This window comes from Vigna radiata, chromosome 7 (assembly GCF_000741045.1).
Source record: "Vigna radiata var. radiata cultivar VC1973A chromosome 7, Vradiata_ver6, whole genome shotgun sequence".
NCBI classification, from domain to species: Eukaryota; Viridiplantae; Streptophyta; class Magnoliopsida; order Fabales; family Fabaceae; genus Vigna; species Vigna radiata.
In genome coordinates, this window is record NC_028357.1 from 49767159 (window position 1) to 49793883 (window position 26725).

At 33.2% G+C, this 26725-nt stretch overlaps 4 protein-coding genes across 14 annotated transcripts; all 4 read right to left on the bottom strand.

The window, feature by feature from the left end:
- Positions 1-151: 151 nt before the first annotated feature.
- On the bottom strand, positions 152-7678 carry LOC106767086 (C2 and GRAM domain-containing protein At1g03370). Of its 4 annotated transcripts, XM_022784111.1 has the most exons (10): positions 6524-7678; positions 4963-6222; positions 3692-3874; positions 3271-3554; positions 3043-3159; positions 2663-2925; positions 1479-1647; positions 1096-1368; positions 722-952; positions 493-503 (listed from the first exon to the last, which is right to left on the bottom strand). In XM_022784111.1, exons 1-9 carry the CDS (start codon positions 6867-6869, stop codon positions 767-769), a joined length of 3081 nt encoding a protein of 1026 aa, XP_022639832.1. In that variant the 5' UTR covers positions 6870-7678; the 3' UTR covers positions 493-503; positions 722-766. The 4 variants fall into 4 exon arrangements, with proteins under 4 accessions (XP_014507394.1, XP_022639832.1, XP_014507395.1 ...); XM_014651908.2 differs by having other exon boundaries at positions 152-952; XM_014651909.2 differs by lacking the exons at positions 493-503; positions 722-952 and having other exon boundaries at positions 1252-1368; positions 1496-1647.
- A 4159-nt stretch (positions 7679-11837) lies between these two features.
- LOC106768663 (DEAD-box ATP-dependent RNA helicase 21) lies at positions 11838-16952 on the bottom strand. Of its 7 annotated transcripts, none has more exons than XM_022784119.1 (3): positions 14467-16952; positions 14026-14030; positions 11838-12095 (listed from the first exon to the last, which is right to left on the bottom strand). In XM_022784119.1, exon 1 carries the CDS (start codon positions 16747-16749, stop codon positions 14518-14520), a length of 2232 nt encoding a protein of 743 aa, XP_022639840.1. In that variant the 5' UTR covers positions 16750-16952; the 3' UTR covers positions 11838-12095; positions 14026-14030; positions 14467-14517. The 7 variants fall into 7 exon arrangements, with proteins under 7 accessions (XP_022639840.1, XP_022639838.1, XP_022639839.1 ...); XM_022784117.1 differs by having other exon boundaries at positions 14026-14085; XM_022784118.1 differs by having other exon boundaries at positions 14026-14115.
- A 1161-nt stretch (positions 16953-18113) lies between these two features.
- On the bottom strand, positions 18114-19516 carry LOC106767899 (U-box domain-containing protein 35). 2 transcript variants are annotated; one of them, XM_022783010.1, is made up of 4 exons: positions 19118-19516; positions 18753-18871; positions 18556-18671; positions 18114-18469 (listed from the first exon to the last, which is right to left on the bottom strand). In XM_022783010.1, the coding sequence occupies exons 1-4, from the start codon at positions 19506-19508 to the stop codon at positions 18256-18258; spliced, it is 840 nt and encodes a 279-aa protein (XP_022638731.1). In that variant the 5' UTR covers positions 19509-19516; the 3' UTR covers positions 18114-18255. The 2 variants fall into 2 exon arrangements, with proteins under 2 accessions (XP_022638731.1, XP_022638730.1); XM_022783009.1 differs by having other exon boundaries at positions 18114-18472.
- Positions 19517-22393: 2877 nt separating this feature from the next.
- Positions 22394-23702, bottom strand: LOC106768035 (U-box domain-containing protein 35). Its single transcript, XM_014653002.2, has 5 exons — positions 23587-23702; positions 23167-23426; positions 22967-23091; positions 22756-22871; positions 22394-22678 (listed from the first exon to the last, which is right to left on the bottom strand). Exons 2-5 carry the CDS (start codon positions 23408-23410, stop codon positions 22465-22467), a joined length of 699 nt encoding a protein of 232 aa, XP_014508488.1. The 5' UTR covers positions 23411-23426; positions 23587-23702; the 3' UTR covers positions 22394-22464.
- Positions 23703-26725: the final 3023 nt, after the last annotated feature.

Consider the following 26725-nt stretch of genomic DNA (forward strand, 5'->3'; position numbering starts at 1 on the left):
AAGTTTTTTTTTTCTGGAACTGTCTTCAAATTATTGTTCATTTGTAAGCTTCATGACTATGCTGGTACTGTTGTCTTTGTTATATAGTCTTTTACCTTTAGAATAAAGATTTGGTAAGAAAGTTTTGACAGACAAGTACATACTTATTAAGTTTACTAGGGAAAGTGAGAGATATATACTTGAGCACCAGAATATTATAGCAGTCAAACTATTTCTTACAATCACTGACTAATTATTTTGTCACCTATACTTTGGAAGCAAACAACAGTAACCATGACATATGATAAATGCCAAGTAATCATGTAAATAGTGACATTTCACAGCAAACCAAATTTTGAACTGGTAGCAACTGCTGATGCAATCTGAGTATGATTCGCAGAGTCTAATTAGCCATTTACGACAAACCAGTTAGTAATATCTCCAAACAGTAGTCTGGTATGAAGAACAAATTTTGGTAGCAAATCAGCATCATTTTCTGAAGCCATCATATATCCCAGTTCAAGCTGAAGAATGAAAAATTTTTTGTTCTGAAAGGGTGTAGTCAGTTTGGTTTATTAATTGGTGAAACACTGGGCAATCCAAATTTTGTTGAATGGTAATTATTCTAAGAAAATCGTAGAATGTGAGAAACTGTTTTTTTCTTGGACGAAATTTTAAGGATTGCCCAGAATGATATATACAAGAATCTATATTGTAATGGTGCTGTGAGAATATCAGTTACCTTTCCTAATTGTAAGAGGTTAAATTCCGTAAGATGATTCATTCGTTATTTAGCCAAAAATTCCTTCTCAACTAGACTGAATGTCAACTTTAAGCGTTCTTGCAGATTTTTTAGGATGTTCTTTGTAATCCTTTTCTGATGTTTTGTACTTTTCAGCCATTCAGTTCCAAACAATACCTGTACTTTACAAGCCTTTGGAGTCAAATCCTCAATTTGATAGCGAATGTGCAGCTGTAGAGCATTGTTAGAAGACATAAGGCAACGGTACAGAAGACAAGAACAATAAGATGACAAATATAGGTAAGCCTAGGAAGCAAAGATACAACAAATACATCATAGAAAGTTGAGGAACAAGCTAAATTTGGCTTGCTTACATTGAAAAAATCACCAAGGGGAACTCCATGGAAGTTCATAACCTCTTGCAACAGCCAACCCTTTCCTCCTTCCATAGTAGATTTCTGCTGAGTGCTCGTTACTTCAACTTTATAACGTGAAATCCGCTTCTCAAACTTATAATACACTGCCCTCTCATATACACCACTGTTCTCGGATACCCAAGAGGTATAAGAATAATTAACACAGCCAGATTTTTCCATGAACATTCGGTCCAACTCACCCCCACTAAATAGCTCCATCAAGAAGCTGGCCTAAAATTAATTAAAACATAAGAAACTATAAAGAAACACGAGCATTTGCCAAGTTGTACAAAAAGGTGAATAATGAACCAATAATTTTTTGAGGGGAAGAGAGAGATTACAGGAACAGAAAGTGCACCAGAATGAGCCTCAGACATGCTGACATCACCAAGACCGAGGAATGACCCATTCTCATCGCTTCTAAGGCCTTTAGTTTCAGAGTCTTCTTCTACTAACTGAACTTTCTGCTCAGGACTCAAGGATCTGGCCTTCCAGAGAGCCATGATAGTCCTATACCAGCACAGAACAGTTTTTAGAGTTGTAAAATAGGATATCTTTTATAATATAGTTTGTCACCATTAATTTCACAGATAATTTCTTGAAATCATCTATTGACAAGTTGGAAGACCACGCCTCCAAAAACATGGGCCTTTTTTCAGGTGGTCGAAAACATCTCACACAAAATGTAGTTGGAGTAGTGGCTAGTTGGAAAATATAATCAAACACAATTGGAAGATAATATTATCGGATATTTAATACAAAAAATAACTATGAAAGCATAGCTTGATCAACAAGAAACAAAAAACACAGCTTAGCATACTTTTTCTTCATCATCAATTAGCAACTTCATATCGTATGATGGTTAATCAAAGAAATGCAGAAACCTAAACACATTATTAAGAAAATCACTTCCACAATTTATTTTTCTAGTTCCACACTTTATTAAGAAAATCAGTTCAGTTACCAACTAACGTAGGGCAATGCAATTTAAAACAAAGGAAAATATAATAGAAGTTAATGGGTTTTTTCAGAGCATCAGGATAGGAATTGATCAAAAGAATTGCAACTGTGAATTGTTGATATTGACATTTTTTTAATGTCTAACATAAATTCACAATCAAAATTGTTGAATTTAAAGGGGGTGAGGAGACAAAAAGAACCAAATGTTTTAAGAGAAAACTAAGAATGAAAATGCTTTCTTATTCTAGAGTTTATATACATATACATGTAGCATTAATACATATAGGCTCTTAACAGACTTAGTCGGCACTATTTCCTTGGTTAACATTCATCAGCCTAGCTTCCTAAATACTAATTTTCATGAGCACTAAATGCATTTTATCATTTGATATACTATTTCTTATATGCCTTAACTCAAGGTCAAAACTCAAAGTGATACTGGTGTCGTTGTAGACCTAAAAGTAACCAGGGTTGGTAAAACAAAATTGTGGTAGTTGCAGTGGTGTTGCAGTTAAGCATTAGAGGAAGCAAGCTTGTACAATAACATAAAATGTCCCCAGTCTACCTGTTTGCAACATTGAAAGACACAAAGGATTGGAACCGGAACTTCAGTCTGCCATCTTCATCTTGTGTTTTTGCACCATGCCTTGCATCCACACCTCTTCCTGGCCAAAGAGTGATGACAATTATTGGACTTCCCATTGATGAAAATGTAGGAGGAATAACCTGAATGTCTTCAATGTCCTCCCAGAGCAAGAAGAATTTTGTCTTGTGTCCAAACAAATTTGCATGGAAACCAATTATTCTTGCTGAAACAAACAGTCGACCCTGAAGAAAACAAACAATTGACAACTTAATGAGATAATAAGAAAGAAAGCACAGATCCATTGAAATTAAAATAGAAATTATAATGTCTTCCAACACCACATTACAAACCAACCACACCTGTAGGGGCATTTTTCTTTTCAAATGACAGGTGAAGTCATTGATGAGAAATTCCTCAGGTGGAAGCCCAAAGAGTTTCTGAAAGGCTGAATTTGTTTGAGGAGACCGCAAATTAATCTACAATTTTGAAAATAAGAAAAGAAAAAAGGGTAGAAAAGGGTGATAAAACAGAAGTGCAAAATAATTAATAAGAAAAACAAACGCCTGACAACATAGAAGGATCCTTACCTTCTTCCCCACCTCTTTCTCCATTTTACTTATATAGTGTTTTACAACATCCCCGCGTCTAGTGTTGTTCAAGAAAATTCTTAAGTGCAACTTAGACTGACTTGCCTGAGCCAACTTTCCTTCAAGGGAAACCCATATATCAGCAAGATCTGAGATGTTTGTTTTAAGAAAATTGATTTCAACATGTCCTAGAGATGTAACTTCATCAAAAGGTCCATCAAAATCATAAACATCCACATCCAGCACAGAAGGAGGATCATCCATTGCATCAAATTCAAATATTTCTGCAAAGACAGAAATTTTTTTTAACAAAGAATACTCTATCATATTCACCATCCACGTGTAGAGGAAAATAGACTCGTGTGTTAGATCACTGGAGGTGCGCATTAATGATAAAGTATCAGATTTCAAATATATTCACCATTCCATAAAGGACTACATTTCTTGAACTTGATTGAGCTGGTTCTTGTTTTTCCATTGCAAGTAAACACCACATATGGATCACAAAATGCCTTAGATTCAGCAATAGCTAAATTGCTTCCTTCTATTATGGCCACAGTTAGCATCCATCCTTCTCCGTGTGCTTTAATTCCATGATCACTACCTAATATTGTAGTACCCCAAAAAGACTATATCAGGAAAGGCATATAATCACCAAATAAAGTAAACAAGGGATAAATAATCAAGAAAGAAGGGAGAAGAAATCCCTGGCCACCCCGTGAAAAAAAATAAGCATCTCAGGTGTCAGAAAAATCAAAATCAATTCATTCAAATAAAACGTAACTGGATGAAATTTCCAGGTCCATACTACATTAGCATTTGACAAGCTCATATTGTTTCCTCCATACAAATAAAAAAGATACAAGTTTAATGATAAAAAAAAAAGGCTGAATATGTTTATAATTATTAATATCTATAAAATGATTGTTTCAATTTTTATCCTTGTAGAACAAATATTTGTTTTTCATCCTATAAAATTCAAAATCATTGTTTTGTTTAGTCTTGGTTTTGATTCGAATTATTCATCATTAGATGCAATAACTAACATTGTCAGAGACACTGAGTGCACAGAGGATGTCTAGGATGTCTACCTTACTCCTATTCTTTTATGTATTGCATATTTAGGTTTATTTATATGTTATTATTTAATATTACTTTGTATAACTCGAAAGTGTATAAAACAAGCACTCTTGAGAAAATCCAGAGCAGTATCTGAGCATAACATGAAATACATTCTTCACCTTTAGGTTTGACTCTTTCTGGCAACAAGGCTTTCAATTCTGTACGTCTTAATTATTTATTTGATTTTGGTCAGAGTATTAATTTGGCTATTTTAACCAGTAATTTACTGCTTTACATCTATTATTGGAGTAAAAGTTCCGTAACACATTTCAGTTTATGGTTTTCTCAAAACGCCACATAGGAGGTAGAAATTTCTTCTGAGCTAAAGCATATATTACTCTTTGCTTCAATTCGGATTGCCATTCTTTCCCTGTTTTTCTTAGGACAGTATGTTGTTTCCCACATTGGAATTTTGTTTTTCTCTCTTAAGGTACTATTCTTTGACCAACAAAAAAAAAAACGAAGGAAATTTCATTTGCTCAGATAAACACCCAATCTGATGGGTGTTTAAAATCAAGCAAATTCTCAAGTTAAAGGATCATAAAATAATTAAGGAAATAAAGGGATTACCCTTTCGTGCTCTGGCTTGCATGAAGCGTGAGATTAGACCGAATACTTTTTCACCTTGAAGAACCAAGACAACACATACAACAAATTCCCCAATAGAATCTGGTAGGTCGAGCCAAACAAATTCAAGCCCTTGAATTAGCCTAGGAGATGCCAGCCACATGTGCACAAACACGGACATGACCATTAAGAATGCTAAGAATACTTGGAAGTTAGCTAAATACTGCAGTGCCAGCCTCCAGTCTGACTGAGGCTCTGGTCGTAATGTTGCCAAAGCCTGTTCCTTACTAGAACCAAGGTCCTTTGAGACAACAGCCTTTACAGTCTGACATAACAAAATAGCATATTGATCAAAGCTTTCCCTCATACCTTGCCGAGCTCCGCTTTCTATCATTCCTTTCATCATGGTGCTCTGTACAAAGTTCATTCGCCAAGATATCACCAGACGTGAACACTGTTCCCCTGATGGCAACTCCGGTCCAGGTGTTATTACATAAAGTAATTCTACCTTAAAGGTGCTGCCGTACATAACATCTGGAGTACTGACACTGGCGAAAACCGCAAAGTTCTTCCCATCAGCCTTTAAATATGTCTGGTCCTCGTAGCCTTTGACAGCCTTGATTAATTTAGTGGGTGCCTTGAGGTAAGAAAGCGATCTTTTTGGGGTCTCCCCACCATTCTCAAACTTCCAAGTACCAACTTGCAGTTCTGTAGTACCCTGTTCCTCTGCCAGTGTCTTGGGAAAATTAGAATCAGGTGAAAATAGTAATGTATTCAAGTCTCTCGGTGCAACTATGTATAATTGATCAATAAGAACTCCTCCCGATAAATTGTTAGGAATTTCACTTCCTTGATCCGCGGACTCTATTTTTTTCATAGTCTCTTCGAAAGTCTCAACAGGGGGCTGATCCTCCTCAATCTTGATTTCACCACCAACTTCAACTTTGCCTGTTTCAGATTGGTCTGAGTCAATACTTCTGCTGGGAGACATCGAAGCCACATCAGTGCCTTTGTTAAATATTTGAGCAATTCGGCCAGCAAACGATTTTTGATTTTGATGCATATAAGGTTTTTCCTCCTTAGAACTGGAAGATGCGGTTTCTTCCCTTACAGGAGAAGACAAGTTTGAAAAGCTGAGAGAAGACAACGAAGGAGAATTGGTAATTGCATCAGGACATTTTCTTGGAGGTACTAACTGATCACCGATGTCATTTGACTCCCCAGATCCATTTTGGGAAATGAGTATACTCAAATGAATCTCACCTGTCCAGAAAATGAAAGCAATTGTCACAATTTAAGTTCAACAGAATGATCCACGTACGAGCACAATATTTTCCAAAAGGACTTGATGCAGATGACCCTTGAAATTCGACAAAAGGCCATTTACATTTCGAGATCAGTCGTCTACAATAGCATGAAAGCAATATAACAACAGCAGGAAATCATGAATTTCACATAACAAAACAAACAACCAAGCAAACTGAGAAGGGTGGGGGATGTAGAAAAAGATGCCCTAAACAATTGGATAAGGTTGAGGGGAGTTCAGTTGAACAGTACAATATACCAAATGGCTTGTTCTTGCACTTCTTGTTTTTGGATTTCAATGAATACCAAGCAGGGCCAAGGGATTTAATTTCCTCTTCAAAAACAAGTGAGATAGGCATCTTAAGCCGTCCCACGTAGTCATAATTAAAGAACTTGTCCTCATCCATCACAGAGACAATAAGCGAATCTTTAAGATCGTCGACCCAAAAAGTAAATTGTTCATCCCACATCGGATTCAAACTTTTTACCGCTTTGGTCTTGAACTTCTGTTTCCCCAACTGCAGCCGCACGTACAGATCACTCAACGCATTGGCATCCGTCAATGCCAAGTTTTTTGCCTCAATAACACGAACCAGAAGCTTCATTTTCTAATTATAACTACAATCTTAAGGCAAAAAAGTCAACCTTTTTCCTTCAGCAGAGCGCGACCCAGAAAATCCTTTCAAAAGGAAAATGCAATGCATGCAGAAGGAGAAGGTTATTTATAATCAAGCACCAAAAGCAACAAATTGGATTGGCAAAACCCAGAACCGAATTGATCAGACGCATGACCAGGGGGAAAATCAACCCAACAATCTGACAGAAACATGTATAAACAATATCGATTCTGCCAGGAAAAGAAAAAAGACAATTCAGAATTCACAATCCAACCCAATTCAATTTTTTCGTGACAGACTCATCGCTGACGGTTTGTAAAAATGAAAATAAGTGCAGAAAGTCTGGGCCATCACCCGTCAGCATGGCAAGAAAAAAAAGTAAATGGAAAAGAAGAGGAGAATTTTAAGAGCGGGTGATCCGAGAGACAAACCCTAAAAAAACACAAACGAATTGAAGGGTCAGAAATGAATGGAAAATTTGAATATCAAAATTAGAAAAGGAGGGAGACGTGGAATGGTGGGTTGAGACATTAATAACAGACACTCTCTCCCTTTCCCTGTTCCTGTGTTTTTCTTGCTTTCCCATTTTATACAGATGCTATTTCTTTGACCTTGCAATCATCAAACCTACTATGTTATGTCATTGCCATGCTATTTCTTCCATTAGATTCTCTTAATATATGCTAAACAAAGAAATCCTATGCAGCGAAATTCTACCACTCTTTTCTTTAACTTAGTTGCACACTGAAAGTGGTCATCTCAGAAAAGGCCAAAAGAGAATTCAACAGAATCTCATGGTTATGAAATTGAGGGTGGATGCCTATGCCATCTCACCCTTTTCTCACCTTTTCGTTGCAACGACATTTTCAAAGGAACAACAGCTTGTTTTCTCTACGAACATAAAATAGCCGTTATTACACGTAGGGCAATAAAACAAGGTTTTAATTAAAGTAATAATTTAGTAACTATTTTGTTACATTATATTTTTCTAGTATATTTTCTGTAACTTTTGAAAATTATTCCTATGATCCATTTTTCTTAATTGTTTAACACTTCTTCTTAAAAGAAATAAGTACTCCAAAATATAAAATTTATTATGAAATAACTTAATTAAGATTCTTTACTTTTCTTTTTAAATTTAATAAATATATTATTAAATACAGTTTGACAATCTGACAAAACTTTGATATCATTTGACTTAAGATAGAACTCGATCAAGAATTAAACAGCCTAAAAGATAGATAGAGTATTTTAGTTTAGAATGGAATAGGACATCATTTATTCTTTTTCATATTAAAAATAAAATAATTTTAATCCATTTTCCTTTAATATTTAAATAAATAAAAAAATAGTCCAACGACCTCTACAGAAGTAAAATCAAATTATAAAATTCAACCTATTTTCAATTTGACTAGCCAATCTAATTCAATCCATTTTTTGATAGATCAATCTTTGACTGAGTTTAAAAAACTTTTTGATAGACCAATATTGGACTGAGTTTAAAAATATCGGATTAACTTGCCTACTTTTTTTTTTTAGCACTTTTAATACTTTATTGTCAAATGGAAAACATCAATCATTTTGAATTTTTAAACTAAAACATTAATTAATTTATATTGAAAGGGAGTTTGTTGAGTATTAACGGAAACCTAACGAAATCTTCAAAGAGACAATGGATCAAATATCTCTTATAAAATATCTAACAAAACTTTATTTTTTCATGACATCATTTTAAAAAGTTAATAGATAAAAAAGCACTTTCATTTTCCATAAATATTAATTATATAGTTTCATTTTTTTTTTTTTTACCTTAAACCAATCTAATGTCACTTAAAAAAAAAAACTCTTAAACATGCTTCAATTTTTTTAAATGGAGAAGTTTTATTCTGGTTTGGGAACCCGTCAATAATCGAAAAAATAAATTCAAAGCGGATCAACAAGGGAAAAAAAATAGGAAAGAACTATATGTTTAATAAAATGTTGTCTTTTTTTTACTTAATAAAAGAACATAAAATGTAATTTGGCTGTTATTTTCTTTCAGAAAAACGTTAATTTTAAATGATATTATTATGTACTATTGAAACTTAAAGTTGAGCATTATTATGTAATTACGCTTATTTTGAGTGCTAAATTTATAATATTTGTTGTTTTTAGTTTTCAGTATTATTAAGCTATGATACTAAATGTTTATAAAATTACATCTTTGTAGTTTGAACTACATAAAAACTTAAGAAGTAACTCAACATTTTTATTAATTATCTTTTTAGTTCATTTTTGCTAAAACGGAGTGTAAACAAAAAATAATTAAACGATTTCTACATTTCAAAGCTTTTATTTGAAGTCATTTAAAAGAAATTTTGGTTAAACTGTGAAATGTAACATCCCAAATTAATATTTTTCAAAACATTTCCATAAAACATTTATGAAAGATAACAATCTTATTGGATTAAAATTGCAGAAGCTAAACATAACTATAAATATTGTTTATAAATCTCAAAATATCACTTTTACATTAAATTGTCAAATAGAAAACTTTTAAAAAATATAAATAGCAAGTCTCCGAACATAACATTCCAACTCTCTCAGCTACTCCGATCCAATCTTATCTGCAAACCATCTGTACAAGTACGATCGTCGTAGATGGAAACCACAACCACAACTTTCAGGGTGAGCAACCAAAATTATCTTATCATAAAATATACAAATATATTAACCAAATCATAAACATATATCATCACAACATTACCATCACCACATTAACATCACAATATTAACATTACAACAATCACATCGGCACTCACTAGCCTATTTCCTCTACACTATCATACCACCTAACCACCATAACCAATTCACTACGAGTCACACGACATCCTCTTCCCGTATCTCACATCCAAATAAAATATCTTTCCCGCATCACCCGGACAAAGATTCACCACTACTAAATCATCCTTTTTCCTGCATCACACAATCAAAGAGTCATCATTGCTAAATCATCATCTTCCCGCATCACACGATCGAAGAGAATCTCTTTCCCACATCACATGGTCAAAAGAGTCCTCACTACCAAACCATCATCTTCCTGCATCACATGGCTGAAGAGAATCTTTTTTCCACATCGCATGACCAAAAGAGTCATCACTACCAAACCATCCTCTTCCCGCATCACACGGTCAAAGAGAATCTCTTTCCTACATCACATGGCCGAAAGAGTCATCACTACCAAACTATTCTCTTCCCACATCACATGGCCTAAGAGAATCTCTTTCCCACATCACATGGCCAAAAGAGTCATTAGTACCAAACTATCCTCTTCCCGCATCACACGGCTGAAGAGAATCTATTTCCTCCACTTTCATCATTACTGGACTACTCATTCACCCAACTCATCTTTTATTCCCAATTTCCAAAACCCATAACCCCCTCTTACTTCTATCACATCATGCATCCATAAAATAACCCACACTTCTCGAAACTCCAAACCATACCCATGGTCACCAATAACATCATCAAATGCACATGCAACAAGAACATACAACTCAAAACCCTACACATATATGATAACATCATGTCGTGCACTCCAACAACCATACAGATAACCACATATAATAAAGAATATCATACAATGCCAAACCCTACACACACACAAGGTAATTCTAGTCACTTCCCTTACCAGATCTCATATGATTTTTGTTTCCAAAATCACTAAGAAAGTTTCACAACGTCACCGTGGTCCTCTCATTTTTTTATATGCCCGTTCTCAGCTCTATTTTCTCCCAAAAAAACATCTTTTCTCTCCCTTATATTTCTAATTTTCGTTTTTTTGCTTTTAGGATACTAAAATGCCAATCCCTTTTTTTCTTTTCTCCTATCTATACTCTTTTATTCTGTCTCTATCCTTTTAATATTAATAAAATCTATCAGTTTATATCTAAAACCACTAAGATTTCTTCTCTTATTCTCTCTTAACTACTTTTTAAAATATCATCAACCACCAAAACTTTTTTAAAATCTATGTAATCTTTAAAATATCAACAATATTTAATAATGATTTTCTCTAATAATAATATCTCTTTTAATCTTTAAACCCACCAAATTATATCTTCTATTTTCATTTAACTAATTTTTAAAATAACAACTAAATCTTTTAAAAGATTTACTTAACATTATTTTATTTAATATCTAGATTATTTAATTCAATACTTTTCCTTTCTACACACTCGCTTAATTAATTTCTACACCAATTAAATAAAAGAAAAAGACCCTTTTACCCCTAAGCAAAAATATAAAAATAATTAAATAACATAATAATTATGTTCTAACAAAAAAATATAAACTCAACAACATTAATCTTCAAACAAAAACCCAAAGTATCAAAACTACTTTATTTTTAAAAATCCTATTTTCCTAGATATTACATGAAATGATGTGAAGTAATCTAAATAAAAGTGGAATAGTTTAATTGAATGGAGGTCACTGAATTAATTTTTAGTATAATATAAAAAATGTTCTTGATATATTTTTTTAAAAATATATGCATATTAAAATTTTATAAATAAACCAATTCTTAAAACGGAATAATAATTTTAAAACAGTATTTATTATTTTTCAACAATAACGATAAAACAATTAAAAGAAAAACTAAATAAATAATCGCATTTTAAGTTCTCCATTTTGTTTTTCTTCAAAACTTCACATATAATTACATATCAAGATTTGAATAGATTTGAAAAAGAGTAATTGAGAGGATTTGAAAGCAACTTTTTTATTTATTTAAATAGATTTAGAAGTGAAAGAAGATTTTAAAAGTGTAAGATTTAATTTATGTAACAGATTAAAAAAAAACTACTTCCAAATTCACTCTCACTTTCAAATCTATTCAAATAAACAAAAAAAAATTATCATCAAATCTTATCAATTACTCTCTCCTAAATCCTCTCGGGTGAACAAGTGAACAAGGCCTTAAAGCAATCACATACAGTTCTTAGAGTAACCTCAATCGGAACCCGATAAAACCATACCAGACTGTGCTTAAGCTAGAGAACTTAACCAGAAAAAAAATACAAAAACTGAACTTAGGAGGAAAGCACCCTATACTATATTTTTTTCCAGTACATAGGAAGCATTGAGGTTTGTTTCTGGGCAAGGAACCCTATTTCAAAATAGAATCCCCATATAACCCCCTTCTTGCTTTTTGTATCACTCCTTGTCATCATCCTATCATCATATTGGAACAATTATTTTCCTTTAGGCCATTGCTAAAGACGAATGACAAAAAATATTGGGAAAAAACACTGAGACGTTTGAAATATGCAAACAATAATAACTAGAATTAAGTATTAATCAGTTAACGGATTAAGTGACCTAATATCCAGAAAAGTAAGGTAATTTTAGTTAATTTTCATGTATTCAAAACAAAATATAAAAAAACCAGTTAAAAATTAAATAAAGTTAAGGGGAAAATGTCACTTAATACATTCAGTATTAACATGAGTTATGCAACTGCACATGACAAGGCTAAATAAGCACTTTATACCACTTCAATGATCTATCTGAAAGCTAAGCTAATTGTCATTTGATAACTGATAAGTCTTGCATTAGTGCTGTATAATCAAATACCATCGCCGAAAGGAATATCTAAGGCGCTGAGACAGGGACAAAAAGGGGTAAGCCCATTCTTGACACCTTAGCAGCACCTTTCTCGTTCAAGTGAGGCACGACTTTAGTACCTTAATAATACCATAAAGATATTCCGAAAGCCTTACCAGCTAACTGTGAATCTGTGTTGCTAAAGGGGTACATAGGCAAACTTTAGAAGAATAACCAGTTGTTTTTCTTGTGTGGTTATTAATAAAAGCAATATAGTAAAACATTTTACTAGTTTCTTTTACCATTTATTTGTCTTTCCTTTAATAGGGGAAATGCTTTTGACACCTCTAATAACAGCATGTTAGAGCCAGTGTCATCAGTGGCCGACATAAACACGCCCTTGCGGCCTATGCATAGGTCCTACTTCCTGAATTGCCAAGGGCCATTGGCCAAAACCTACCAGGGCTGCTATCAGTGTTCGAAAACCAAAATTACGCCACATAAACACGGCCTTGCGGCCTATGGGTAGGTCATAATTCCTGAATTGCCAAGGACAGTTGGCCAAAACCTACCAGGGCAGCCATCACGCTGCCATTTATCAACATTGGTTAGAACCTCTTGGCCGTGGCATTTTTCTATCTTAAACTTCAGTGAAAATACATTGTGCTTTAAGCAAAAATAATCTGCATGCCCATTACTACTGTCAAATTTAGCTTACCTAAAGCACATGTTTTAGTCTCCGTTTTCAGCACCTTGAAAGTATGTTTTACATATATGATTCTAAGATAACATTTCTTCGATCATCCAATTCAGGTATTCCAATTCCTAATATCAATTTAATATGATAAAGCAACCAATTTGGACATTTTGCTTTAAGCTTCATACAACTTACTTCCACCATTTACTCATCAGATTTATAATGAACACAGACCGTATACCTTCAGAAATGTCAGTGTATATGCCTAACAGACTGAGACAAAACGTGCTGATAGCTAAAGTAGACTGACATTTGTATATCATTTTACATGTTAATGAGTTATAAAAAAATTAATATGATAAAGTATCAAATATAAAGATATTGCATTAAACTTCATACAACTTACTTCCACCATTTACTCATCAGATTTATAATGAACACAGACCGTATACCTTCAGAAATGTCAGTGTATATGCCTAACAGACTGAGACAAAACGTGCTGATAGCTAAAGTAGACTGACATTTGTATATCATTTTACATGTTAATGAGTTATAAAAAAATTAATATGATAAAGTATCAAATATAAAGATATTGCATTAAACTTCATACAACTTACTTCCACCATTTTCTCATCAGCTTTATATTCAAGACAGACTGTATACTCTAAGAAATGTCTGTGTACATGCCTAACCGACCGAGACAAAAGTTGCTGATAGCTAAACTATACTGATATTGTAAAACATTTTTACATGTTAATGAGTTAAAAAAATCCGGGTGAGTCTACGAGGTGCGCAGGAACAAGACTGCAGCAGTCATTCATAGGCTGAGATAATGGCACCAATAATAGAACTGAAACTAACCCAAACTGAAGCAACATTTGACAAATGTTAGTATCCATTCAACCTTCACTTTGACATCAGCTGAACAAATGTGCAGAAACTGTTTTAAGTCTTAAGGAAAAACAAAAACATCAATCAAACAACTGACAGCCTAGATAATAAAGCAAGAAATGCAATCAGAAAATGCAACCACTGTAGCATAAGAAGGCAAATATCAAGTCACATGATAAATTTAATTAAATATCCTCATCTTAAAACTATTAATCCTGTTAGAAATAATTAATAAGCAGAATAGTAGTAGCTCTAGCTAAACAGAATACAAGCAAGGACAGCGATACCAGAATGGAAGGACTGCTGTAAACAAATTTTTATACAGGATCATATAACCATAATAAGCAGATTATGCTAGTAGTGTCTCACTGGCAAAATGTTCATTACCCCAACCAGAAAATTTCACATTACCTGCAATGTTGATGTCTTCTAAAGAAATTGCTACCTCAAAAAAAAAATTCTCTAATGCGCAAAAACAGTGTCATTTCGTCTAGGTGGTCTGTCAGGAATCGTTCCTGGCTTGAATTTCGAAGCTTCGTGCCTTGCCAATTCAGGTGGAACAGGACTGTTACTTTGAACGAGCATCTGCTTGAGGTCATAAAAGACATCACTGTCCTGAAGAGTCAAGAATGTTGTAGCCACACCCGTCTTTCCTGCACGACCAGTACGCCCAATACGGTGAGTGTACGTTTCAATATTCCCAGGCATATCATAGTTGATAACATGAGCGACATCAGGTATGTCAATCCCACGTCCGGCAACGTCAGTGGCAACAAGAACATTATATCTCTTGGTCCTAAACCCCTCAAGACTAATCTCTCTCTGCTCCTGCGACTTCCCTCCATGCAAAGTGGTCACGCGATACCCTTCCTTATCCAAATTCTTGGCAACCATATCCGCATTCTTTTTGGTGTTGACAAACACGATCGCAGTCTTGTCGTTAAGCTCGTCAAGCAATCTCTGAAGCTTGTAAAATTTCTCGGACTCCTTCATCATGATCACATGCTGGCTGATCAAATCAGTTGCCTTTCCAGCAGTGCCGATGGTGACCACAACAGGGTTCCTCAAATACTTCCTAGCAAGCCTCTCCACAGCAGGGGGCATGGTGGCGCTGAACATATAAGTGGTCCGGTAAATCTTCTTCTCATCAAGCTCCTCATCTTCATTCTCCGGTTTGAGATTGCTAGAAGGCATGGCATCAAGGACACCCATCACCTGGGGCTCAAAACCCATGTCAATCATGCGATCAGCCTCGTCAAGAACAACATAATTGCACTGGTTTAGAACAGCATAGCGCCGCTCCAAGCAATCAATCAAACGTCCAGGAGTGGCAATGACAATCTCACAGCCCTGCCTGATCTTAAACCCTTGCTCCTCAATGGATTGTCCACCAACAATGGACACCACTTTGATTCCTAAATACTGCGCAAACTTAACAGTCTCATCCTCAATCTGCTGCGCGAGCTCGCGAGTGGGGGCCATGACAACAGCATAGGGACCCTCAGCGTCGTTGTCCTCACTCATGGGAGGAAGTCTGGTGATGTAGCTCAACATGGGAAGCACAAACGCCGCGGTTTTCCCGGAACCAGTCTCAGCAATGCCAATGACATCACGCTGCTGCAAGCCAAGGGGAATGGCTGCCATCTGAATAGGAGAAGGGGTTTTATAGCCAGCCTTCTCCACAGCTTTCAAGAGCTCCTGGCTCAACTTGCTCTCGATCCAGCTCCTCATGGGGCGAGGAATCTTGGAACCCTTATAGGAAATGTTGTAGTCTTCTCTGAAGATGCGCCAATCCCTCTCGGTCATCTCTTCGAGCTTCTTCTCGCTCCAGTGGCGGTCCACTCGCATGTCGAAGGTGTCGTAGAGATCGGCGGCGGCCTCCTTGCGGCGCTGAGCATCGGCCTCCTCGGGCTTCTCCTCGAGGCCATCTTTCTTGCGGATTTGCTCGCGCATCTCTTTCTCGTTCTTGGCGGCGAGCTTCTTCTGCTCACGGCGATCCATGCCAGCGCGGAAGCCGCGGCCGAAGAGGAGCTGAGCCTCGTGGGGGTTCTGGTAAAGAGAGTTCATGTCGCGCGAAGTGTCCTCCGTGTTCTCCCAGTCGAAGGAGAACCGGAACTTCTCGCTGGGCTTGATCACGCGCTTCTTGGGCTTCTTTGAGCCCAAGTACTGCTCCTTGATGGACTCAAGCTCCTTCTCGCGCTCGCGCTCCGCGAGTTTCTCCAAGCGAGCTCGCTCGCGTGCCCGGGTCTCCTCTTCACGCTCCCTCTCTCTGTTGCGGCGCTCGGCCTCGCGGTCCCGGTCACGTGCCCTCTCGCGCTCCGCCAGTTTCTCCGACCGAGCTCGCTCACGGGCACGGGTATCCTCTTCGCGCTCCCTCTCTCTGTTGCGGCGTTCGGGTTCGCGGTCCCGGTCCCGGTCACGTGCCCTATCGCGGTCTCTGTCCCTGTCTCTGTCGCGGTCGCGCTCTCTGTTGTCACGGTCTCTGTCCCTTTCTCTGTCTCTGTCTCTGTCGCGGTCGGAGGAGGGTTTGGGATCGGAGGAGTGGTTATGGGAAAGGAGCTGCTCCTGGCGGCGCTTCTGCTCCGCGACTTCTTCCTGGCGACGTTGGAGGGCCAATTGCTCACGCTGGGCTTTGGTTAGGAACGTTGGCTTCACCGTTGCGGGGTTGGCAACGTCGTCGTTTACGCGCTTCATGGTGGCAACGGTTCTGAAATAGTGATGGAGATAGAGAAAGAGAAAGAGAGTGAGTTAGAGATCGCTTGGGTAATTGCAGGAGGGGAGGGGAGGGCTCAAGAGTGAAAGACACAAACACCAAAACCACCTCGGATGGGATTCGGATTCCAGACACTTCTATGGATCCTCCCCTACTTTCTCTTTTCTTTACCTCCCACACCACAACACCTTTTCTTTTTCTTATTTCCTTTTTCAAAATTCACAGAACAAGAGAAGGCCCAATTTTCTTCCATATTTGGGCTACCCCAGGCCCAACGTTTTTTTATTTCAAAATTGATTAAGTGAAAAAAAAAATCATTTCTTCTTTAAAAACAACTCTTTTAGTTATTTTTCCTTTTTTTAAAAAAGAAATTGATTGTTTTTTTCATTCTCGAATAAGAAAGAGAAAGAAAATATTGTAACTTTTTTCAGTAAAATTTAAAATTAAATATGTTTTTACTTCTTAAACTTTATAGATAAAATTAAAATTCATTTTTTTTATAAATTTTATCATATTTTAAGCATAAATTCATTTTAAATAAATATAGTTACTTTAACCAATTATTTTTTTATGTGTTAAATGATATTTTAATTTGATAGTTGAATTGAAACGTCTTTAACAATCTAAGTTTAAACTTTTTACAAGTTAAAATTTTTTTGAAATAAATTAAAAAATTATATTTAATTATTTTTAAATTTTAATATCAAACTATATCAAAATTTAACAATTAAAAACACATGTTTAATCTAAAATTTAAATAATTAGAGAGTTTTAGATTTTTTCTTACTCAGATGTCACATTTTTATTTAAAATTTACAATGATGAAAAAAAATTATAAAAAATTATAATGGTTCAAAAACTAAAACTCAACATTGACATAAATGAAAATAAAAAATTAACATCATTTTAACTTAAAACCTTAAAATAATAAATATTTTAAAAAATAATAAACCTACAAGCTTTTTCTTTCATAATTTAATCAATTTTCCAATCTTTACCTAAGATATAGATTTACACTTTAATTCTTAACCGTTATTAAAGGTGAAGAAGGATAGAGTCGATTGCTTTGCTAAATATGTTCTGGAGATTATACCAATAGCTCTTCTGCTGTATTCTTAGTTTATGTTAATTGAGACTTCACCATTTGTTCATGAAAAAAAAAATATTCTTTTGAAATATTTAATTTTTTTACATTCATTTAAAATTATTTTTTCTATTTTTTATTCTTTTTTTTTTAAATTATAAAATTTTATACTTTTATTATTTGGTCAAAGTGTGTCATAATATTATTAAAAAAAACAAACAAACATCAAAACATAAAAATCTAACATAAATACTTCATCCATCAACTGTAAAGTAAATAAACTATCCAACATCCCAAATAAAGTCCACGAACTACTCTGAGTATATATTTATAGCAAAAATCTCATTCCTAATGCGTATATATGATTATATATTCTTAGTAAGACATCTATATCATTCCTCATCTATCTAAATAAGCATACCCAACTGGACATAAAATGCTTAAATGGGAGAAATCGCCTGAATTCATATATTTCCTGCGAAGCTGTTGAACTTCCATTGTCACTCATTTCATCTATCACTTCTCTTCCTTCACATATGATTTTTACATCGCAACTTTCCTGTGCGTATTTTAGTACCTTGCCCGCTATGCCACTCTTCCTTCCAGATTCACATTTTCTACTAATCCAAAATAATAAACACAATCACAAAATGCTCTTAATTCATACCAATTTACTTATATATATGCATCTCAGACACGCTACCTTAAATTAGATCTCGAAATTCCGACAACCACTTTTCTTATATTAAGATTTCCAACATGCTCTATGATCGCTTTAGCAACTTTGTCACCCTCAATCAGCACCATCTCCACCTTAACCTGTACATATATAACAGTAATGCAATATATATATACACACACACATCATCAAAGCGTATGGCAAAGGATTTAATTATTTACCTTAGAATGAACGCAGAGGTCAATGAACTTTCGAAGTAGCAATTTCCTCTTGGCTCTCTCTTGTGCCAAGTGCATGTTAGCATACTCTTCATTAACATGACTCCTTGGAATTTTTCCTACTGTTGAATAAGTATTTGGTTATAAACTTACAAAGCAACAAATCAAAACTCTTTGACATATCTGTTTCTGGTGTTAACTTTAGATTCTTGTGCAATCATACATACAAAACGAAACACACTAAACATTGAAAGATGAGTTCACGCGTAAACCTGTGTTATACGGGGAAAGGGACTTGTTTGACTATGAACACGGAGCATGGAAAAAAGAGGAGGAGAAGGACAAAAAAACTGGTAGAGGTTAATTACATGGACTTGGAATGAGCTTGACTTGAGGGAAAACGTGTAGAAGACGAACTACGGTGGCAGAGGGTGTCACGGCGTGTTTCAGGGCCCATGAAAGAGCTTCCATGCTTGGACTGGAATGTTCATCGTTGTTGCCTACTGCCACATAAACAACATCATCATCTTCATCATCATCATTGTTACAGTTGTGGATATCAAGAGAGAACACAGTGCTCTCGCAGTCTTCTCTTATGGTATCCAAAACCAAAGACTCCTTCAGATTAATCTCAAACAGATCATCCGAATCTGAATCTACCATCTCGCTGCAATCTATGACTTGATTTCTCTTGAACCCTAAAAAACCACGTCTAAAGCAACTCCAGTTTTCTTCATCCTGCTCCCTTTCCGAACCCATCGTCTTCCAATTTCTCAACTAATTGCTTGGGATGTGATGATATGGATCAATATATATATATATATAGTTGACTATATAATTATGTTTGGACACGTGTCTATGTTGTAACATGTAGGACACATTACCTTTGTCCAATCAGGATAAGTAAGACCTTTTATTTGAAAGTTAATTATAGGACGTTAAGGAGACCTCATAGTTTGGGACTCCCTTTAGTCTCTTACTTTTACAATTTCATATACTATTTTTTTATTTAATAATTCAATTTAAATTTACTATATTAATTTAATGTTGTCGAAGTACTTGTTATGAGCAAACCAAATGTAACTTACAACAAATATTAATAAAAATTACATCAAAACAATATATATACTATTTTCAAGAGTCAATCATCGTTTTGAAATAAATAAATACCAAATTTACAAGTCTTAATTCAAAGTTCTTCAGCTTCAAAGTTTAAACACTAACCACAGATTTGAATATGAAATTTCATAATTTATAACCCATTTCATTTTTTTAAACAATTTATATTTATTTTCTAAAAATAAAGTATTCCAATTATTATAAAAGACAAAAATATATATTTAATTACCAAACAAATTATTAATAATTAAAAATATTTAGTTCATATATGATAGAAAATAATCTTTTTCTTATTTATTAGTGAAATGAGTGTTAATTTTTTTTATGATAACAAAAAATAATAAATTTATTAGTATAATTAATCATAAAATAAAATATAAATAATTATACAATTTTATTATAATAATAATTTTAATATAGAAATGGTCAAATTTTTAAAAATATAAAATAAAAAAATAATTGTAAAAGCGGTTACTTAAAGGATAAAATTGATAAAGTAATTATTTTAATTTTAAAAACATAATTATTTAAAAGATAAAAATGATAAACAAATATGTATACTAGAATAGGAATTTTAATATATAATAATATAGAAGTGTAGATAGTAGTATAGATAGTGTAAATATTGTAGAATATATATATATATATATATATATATATATATATATATATAATAGTAGTAAAGATTTAGAAAATTACATTTTAGAATTTGTAATAATTTTTGACATTTTAGAATTTGTTATAATTTAAAAATAATGAGACGTGACTATTTTAATATTAAAAATGATAAGTAATTCTTTTATGAAAGAGTTCGTTATTTTAAAATATATTATCTTTTAGAAATAATTTTTTCATAGTTTTTGTATTTTTCAATAAAAGTTCTTATTCTCTATTTATCTAATGGAAAATGATATTTTGATACTAATTTTTGACATCATTTTGACATTGCACACGTGTCAAAATATGGTTGGACGGTTTCAAATTAAAAAAAGCATATTTAGAAGAGAAAAACCAAAGTTTTTTTTTTAATTTGAAATCATCCAACCACATTTTGACACGTGTGCAGTGTCAAAATAGTGTCAAAAAATTAGTGTCAAAATATCATTTTCCTTATCTAATTGAAGACTATATGATTGATATTAACAGTGAGTACTTCAATTTGAATTTATCAGTTTCTCTGATAGAATAAATTAACTTTATATTCTTCTTTTTAGTCTCTTTCGTTTTTTCTTTACATGTGAATTTGTTGTGGTTACATGTTATATTTGAATCTTTTATAAGATTAGTTCTAATTGTGTATCATATATCTTGTTTCTAAGAGTATATTGTTTGAAACTATTTTAGACTTTTTTGAAGTGGTTTAGTCATGTATTGGATAAGAAAAGCTAACAATAACGTTTTAAAGATTTTGATGTATTAGAAAATTGATTGTCATCATCTCTTAGGGTGTGTTCATTTGAGGGTGACAAAAGGTGATTGGGGGAGAGTAATTGGGTGGATTTGAAGGTAATTTTTTTTACTGTTTATTTGAGTGAATTTGGAGGTAAACGAGAGTGAATTTTGAAATAAAATTTGTGAGAATTGGTGTAGGATTTAGTTTATATGACAGATTAAAAAAATTTACTTCAAAATCCACTTTCGTTTACCTCCAAATTCAGTCAAATAAACAACAAAAAATATTATCCTCAAATCCACTTAATCACTCTCCCCTAATCACCTCCTGTCATCCTCAAGTGAACACACCCTTAAAGAAATTTCAATGATTGTTACCCCTTTCTTCCTCCAACCAATTTACTAACATATTCACAAAGCTTCTCCTCCCTATATATTGTTAATTTATCCTAGCTAAAATTGCTTGATATTCACACACTATTCCTACTTTGGGAGGAGGCCGGGTGTTTAAATCAGAAAGAAGCTCAATCTTCTTGGTCCAATCCATTCCTCAACCTTCAACATATTTCTTTTTTGTCATTTATGTTGTCCTTGCTATTACTAGCATCTCATCTTATTTTCTACTGCATCTTTCCAACAATTTCATATCGGTTTCCACCAGTGTTTATATGAACTTACCATGTTATAAACCTTCTTCAAACTTCACCAATATATCTCTTCTGATGTGACGTGATTAGCTTAGCAAAAATTATGAGCAATGAAATCAACCAAAAGTTAACCTCAAACATCACATTATGTACTGCGTAAATTTTCAGGATTCCAAAACGTGGGAACCTAATAAACTGGTACGTGGAAATTTTTAAAGTTTTTTTCAGAGGAATTCGTCAATGTTGACCTGGTCGTTTGTAAATTATTAGAGTTGACTATTAAATGCGTTTGTTGTGTATAATCAGAGGTGAGAAGGATGAAGGAATATGCCTTATGTGGTGAGGTAACCAAGGACGCGTTACACAACTCAAATAAAGTCAAATCAAATGTTTTGTTTGATATCAACGATATTTTATGTAATGACAGAATGAACAACAAAGTAATTGAATTATTCAAAGTAATTAATTGTTCATAAGCTACATTAATTAGGAGTCAAAGAACTTGACTGAGCTACATATCTATACCCTTTTGCTAGAATTGAAATTAAACAGGCTAATCATTTGAACTTCGGTATGAAACAAATGCATGAAACTGAATCATGGTTGTCTTCTTTCTTTTGGCTAGTCATGGAAGTATGGTTAGTGGGTGACATCATCATCTGCTCATTTACTTCCATCCCTTCACATATAATTCTCACCTTGCAACTTTCTGGTGAATTTCTCAGTATCTCATCAGCAACACTATTATTCCCTTTCCTTGATTTTGATTTTCTGTTAATCAGACGTTGTATATTAATTAGTGCTGAAATACTAACGAATAATCAGCATGCATGTGATTAGTGGTGTACCTGAGATGGAATTTGTTGGCTCCAATGACTAGAGTTTTAATCTGAAGAATGGGAATGAGGTCGAGGATAGGCTTTGCAACCATGTCACTCTCAATCAGGATGGTGTCTACCTTAACCTGTTCTGGATAATATTGTTGTTCATTTGTTTTTTGGTTTTCATTGGAATTGAATGAGGATTTGGTTCCATTGGATTTAACTATAGAATCAGTACCTTGGAAGAAGAACATGATTGTAGGAACTTCTGAAGGAGCTCTCTCCTCTTGCCTCTTTCTTGCTCAACATAACTCTCCGCCTGCTCAACACTCACTGCATTCCTTGGAACCATTCCTATTCCCACTGTCATCACAATCACACAAAAACATCAAGCAGCAAATATAGACTGAGAAAGCAAGAAAGAGAGATGGGACTTACGGGGATTTGGAATGAGTTTGATCTGAGGGAATACATGAATGAGAAAAATGATGGTAGATTGAGTAACCAAGTTGTTAAGTGTCCATGAGAGAGCGTGCATGCTTGTGTTGCTCTTACCCACTGCAACATAAACACAGTCTTGTTCTTCTTTTTCTTCTTCTTCTTCTTTCTCCTCTTCCTCCTCTATCTCACACACGCTGCTGCTGTTTCTGTAGCAGTAGTTTTCTGGGTACTCCATCTCCATCAACCACGCACCTTCACTGAATTTAACATCCCCATGTGTTAATAATTGAAGGGTTGGATTTAAAACAAGACTAATAATTATCAGATGGTTGAATTGTCAAGGTAATAAACAGTGTATATCAAAGTTTTATTCAAAAGTATGAAAGAAATCGGTTCTTACACACAACAACAACTTACCCTTATGTTTTGTTGTTTGTTTCTCTAAATCTATCTTAAACAAATCCTACAGAAACATGTAGTATAGGAAACAAATCCTACAGAAACAAATCCTACAGAAACATGTTGACTCCCCCATGTTAGCGTAGCCCAACGCAACGCAACGCAAGGCTTTTATTACGAAACCTCGACACGAACCATGTTATAGAAAAAATATAATGATACTTAAACAATTTTTTTTTACAATCTCTCTTGTTGGTATATGGTGATATTTATAATTATTATTATTAATTGTCAAGTAATTTTGGACCAATTATAAAATAATATGTAAATGATGTTTAAATGTAAAATGAAAAATGTTTTCTAAATATGATTATCCTTATACAAAACCTATAAATTAAAAAATTTATAGTTTTTCTTAGGTATACCATTTCCCTGTTTATACATTAATTTTCCAATTTTATCCTTTAAGTTAATATTAATTTTTAAATTAAAAATATTTTATCAATTTTATTTTTTAAGTGATTGTTTCTTTAAATTTAATAATTTTTTATTTAATACTTTTTAATTATAAAATTACTTACAAAATAAATAAAAACTATTTTAATTTTATAATTATAACAATAATAATAATTATTCTATTATTTTATTTTTCAATTATACCATTTAGGTAAATAATTTTTTTAAATGAAATAATTATTGTGACACCCGGACACTGACGAGGACGGGAAGTGATCGCCGGTGCAAGAGGCATGGTGCAAGGGGGCACAGACAAGGAGCGGCTCCTGGCAGGCTTCGAGTGAAAGGGGCACATGGACGAATCGAACATACACCGAAATGAGAGGGATCAGGTATGGGACTATACGGTTGAAGGATAACTTAAAGGAATTGATTTAGCTACTCATATCACCAAAATGCATTTACTTTTCGGAAGCCTAACCCATAAGAACTTCATGGTTAAGCAATAATAATAATTTCATTTCAATTTTATAATTATAATAATAGCAATAATAATAATAATAATTTTTTTTATCTCTTATTATTATTAAAAAATGTGAAGACATATACGTTATAGTGTCTATTTGTTTTCACTAGTATATACAAAAAAAAAAATTGAAACATATACATTATAGTGTCTATGTGTTTGCACTAATAATATAGATTATACAGTATATTATATAATTATTATACAAATTTAACAACGCATATTAAATAGGTTTGTTAACGTATTAATTAAATGAGTAATACAATATTATACGAACCTCTTCATATATTGATTTGTATTTTATGAGTTTACTTTACATATTTTTGTTTATCATTTATATTTTTACATAATCTAATATATTCTTACACATAAATCATCTTTTATCTTTTCCCAAGCTCTAATATTTATATTTTTACAATGCACGTTGAATTTTTAAACTTATAAATAAATTTTAGTTGATTCTATTTAAAACTTAAATATTATTTTCCCAATCTTTAAACCTTTACATAAAAGCAAACACGGAAGCAAACAGGTTTAAAATTAGTTTATAATAAAAAAGAATGACACCTAACTTTCCAATAGTATCTATAACTACTATATAAATATTGTATTTATATTTGTCGATTTTTTTATTCTTTATTTTAGAAAAAATATTCTATAAAAGGTCCAATTTATCTTATTTAAACTTTACTATTTCTATTTTATTTTAAAAATATAAATAACTAAAAGAATGCAGAATAATCCTCATCGTTCTACAACTCGAAGAAAAAAAGGATTAGCTTGAAAAAAATTGATGATTTCATTGTCTAACATATATATAGTGGGGTTTTGAATCAACTACTATTTTTATATTTTGTTAATATATATATATATATATATATATATATATATATATATATATAACCTATAAATTTCCAATCATTTAATACAATTTAATGAGTGGCTAAATATACAAAATTTCAAGCTAAATTAAAATTCTCAAATCGTGAATAAAATAAAGGGTTAAATATGTTTTTAGTCCCTATACTTTGGAACGATTTTGATTTTAGTCCCTTTTTTAAACTAAGGTACAATTTAGTCCTTCAACTCTAGAAAACTCTGGTTTTAGTCATTTTAGTCCTTCAAACTAAAATGCGTTTTTCAGTTAACATTGAAGCATAAATGTGTCAAACAGTGTAAACAATCCAAATGCTATAATGAAACGTGTTTGAAAAAGCAAATAAAGTTAAAAAAAATTTAGTAAGAAGGACTAAAACTAAAGTTTTCTAAAGTTGAAAAATTAAATTGTACCTAAGTTTGAAAGAAAGACTAAAACCAAAATCACCTCAAGGGACTAAAAACATATTTAACCCTAAAATAAACTATGTTTGTTTCAATAAAATATTAATAATATCTCTGATATATTAAATTAAATATCACAATTACTTAAGAGAAATAAACTATCTTTAGTTTTATCTTTATGGGTTGACGACTAGGGATGACAACGGGTCGGGTTTGGGTCGGATAGTGTGATACCCGAACCCAACCCGCTGGATAAAACTGTACCCGAAACCCGACCCGCTACCTGTCGGGTATCCGTCTAAAAAAATCCGCGGATATTTTAAAACCCGCGGATATCCGCGGATACCTGCAAATATTTAAAAAAATATATTTTTATAAATTATTAAAAAAAAATTTAAATAGAATTACAAAAAAATATATAAAATATAATATAAATTAAATTAAATATAAATTAAAATTTAATTTTTGTTTGGGTTGAATTGGTTCGATAGTCAGTCGTCCTTCTTTGCTTTGTTCTCTTTTGATCTTCAATCCTTCTTGAGAATGTCATCCACTCCGTATATATTTTTAGGCAATAGTATATTTTTAGGCAATCAAACCCAATAATCAATAATCAATACCGTATATTTTATAAAATATACGGTATTAACCATTCGTGCATTATATTTTTAGGCAATCAAATCCAATAATAAATAATTAATATCGTATAATAAATAATTAATATCGTATATTTTGCAAAAAGAGTAAGACAATCTGACTTATTAATTAGTACGGTATATTTTTAGCAATCAAACCCAATAATCAATAATCAATACCGTATATTTTGTAAAGAGTAAGACAATCTAACCTATTAATACCTGTTAATTGTCAATAAATGACAATTAATTTCGATCG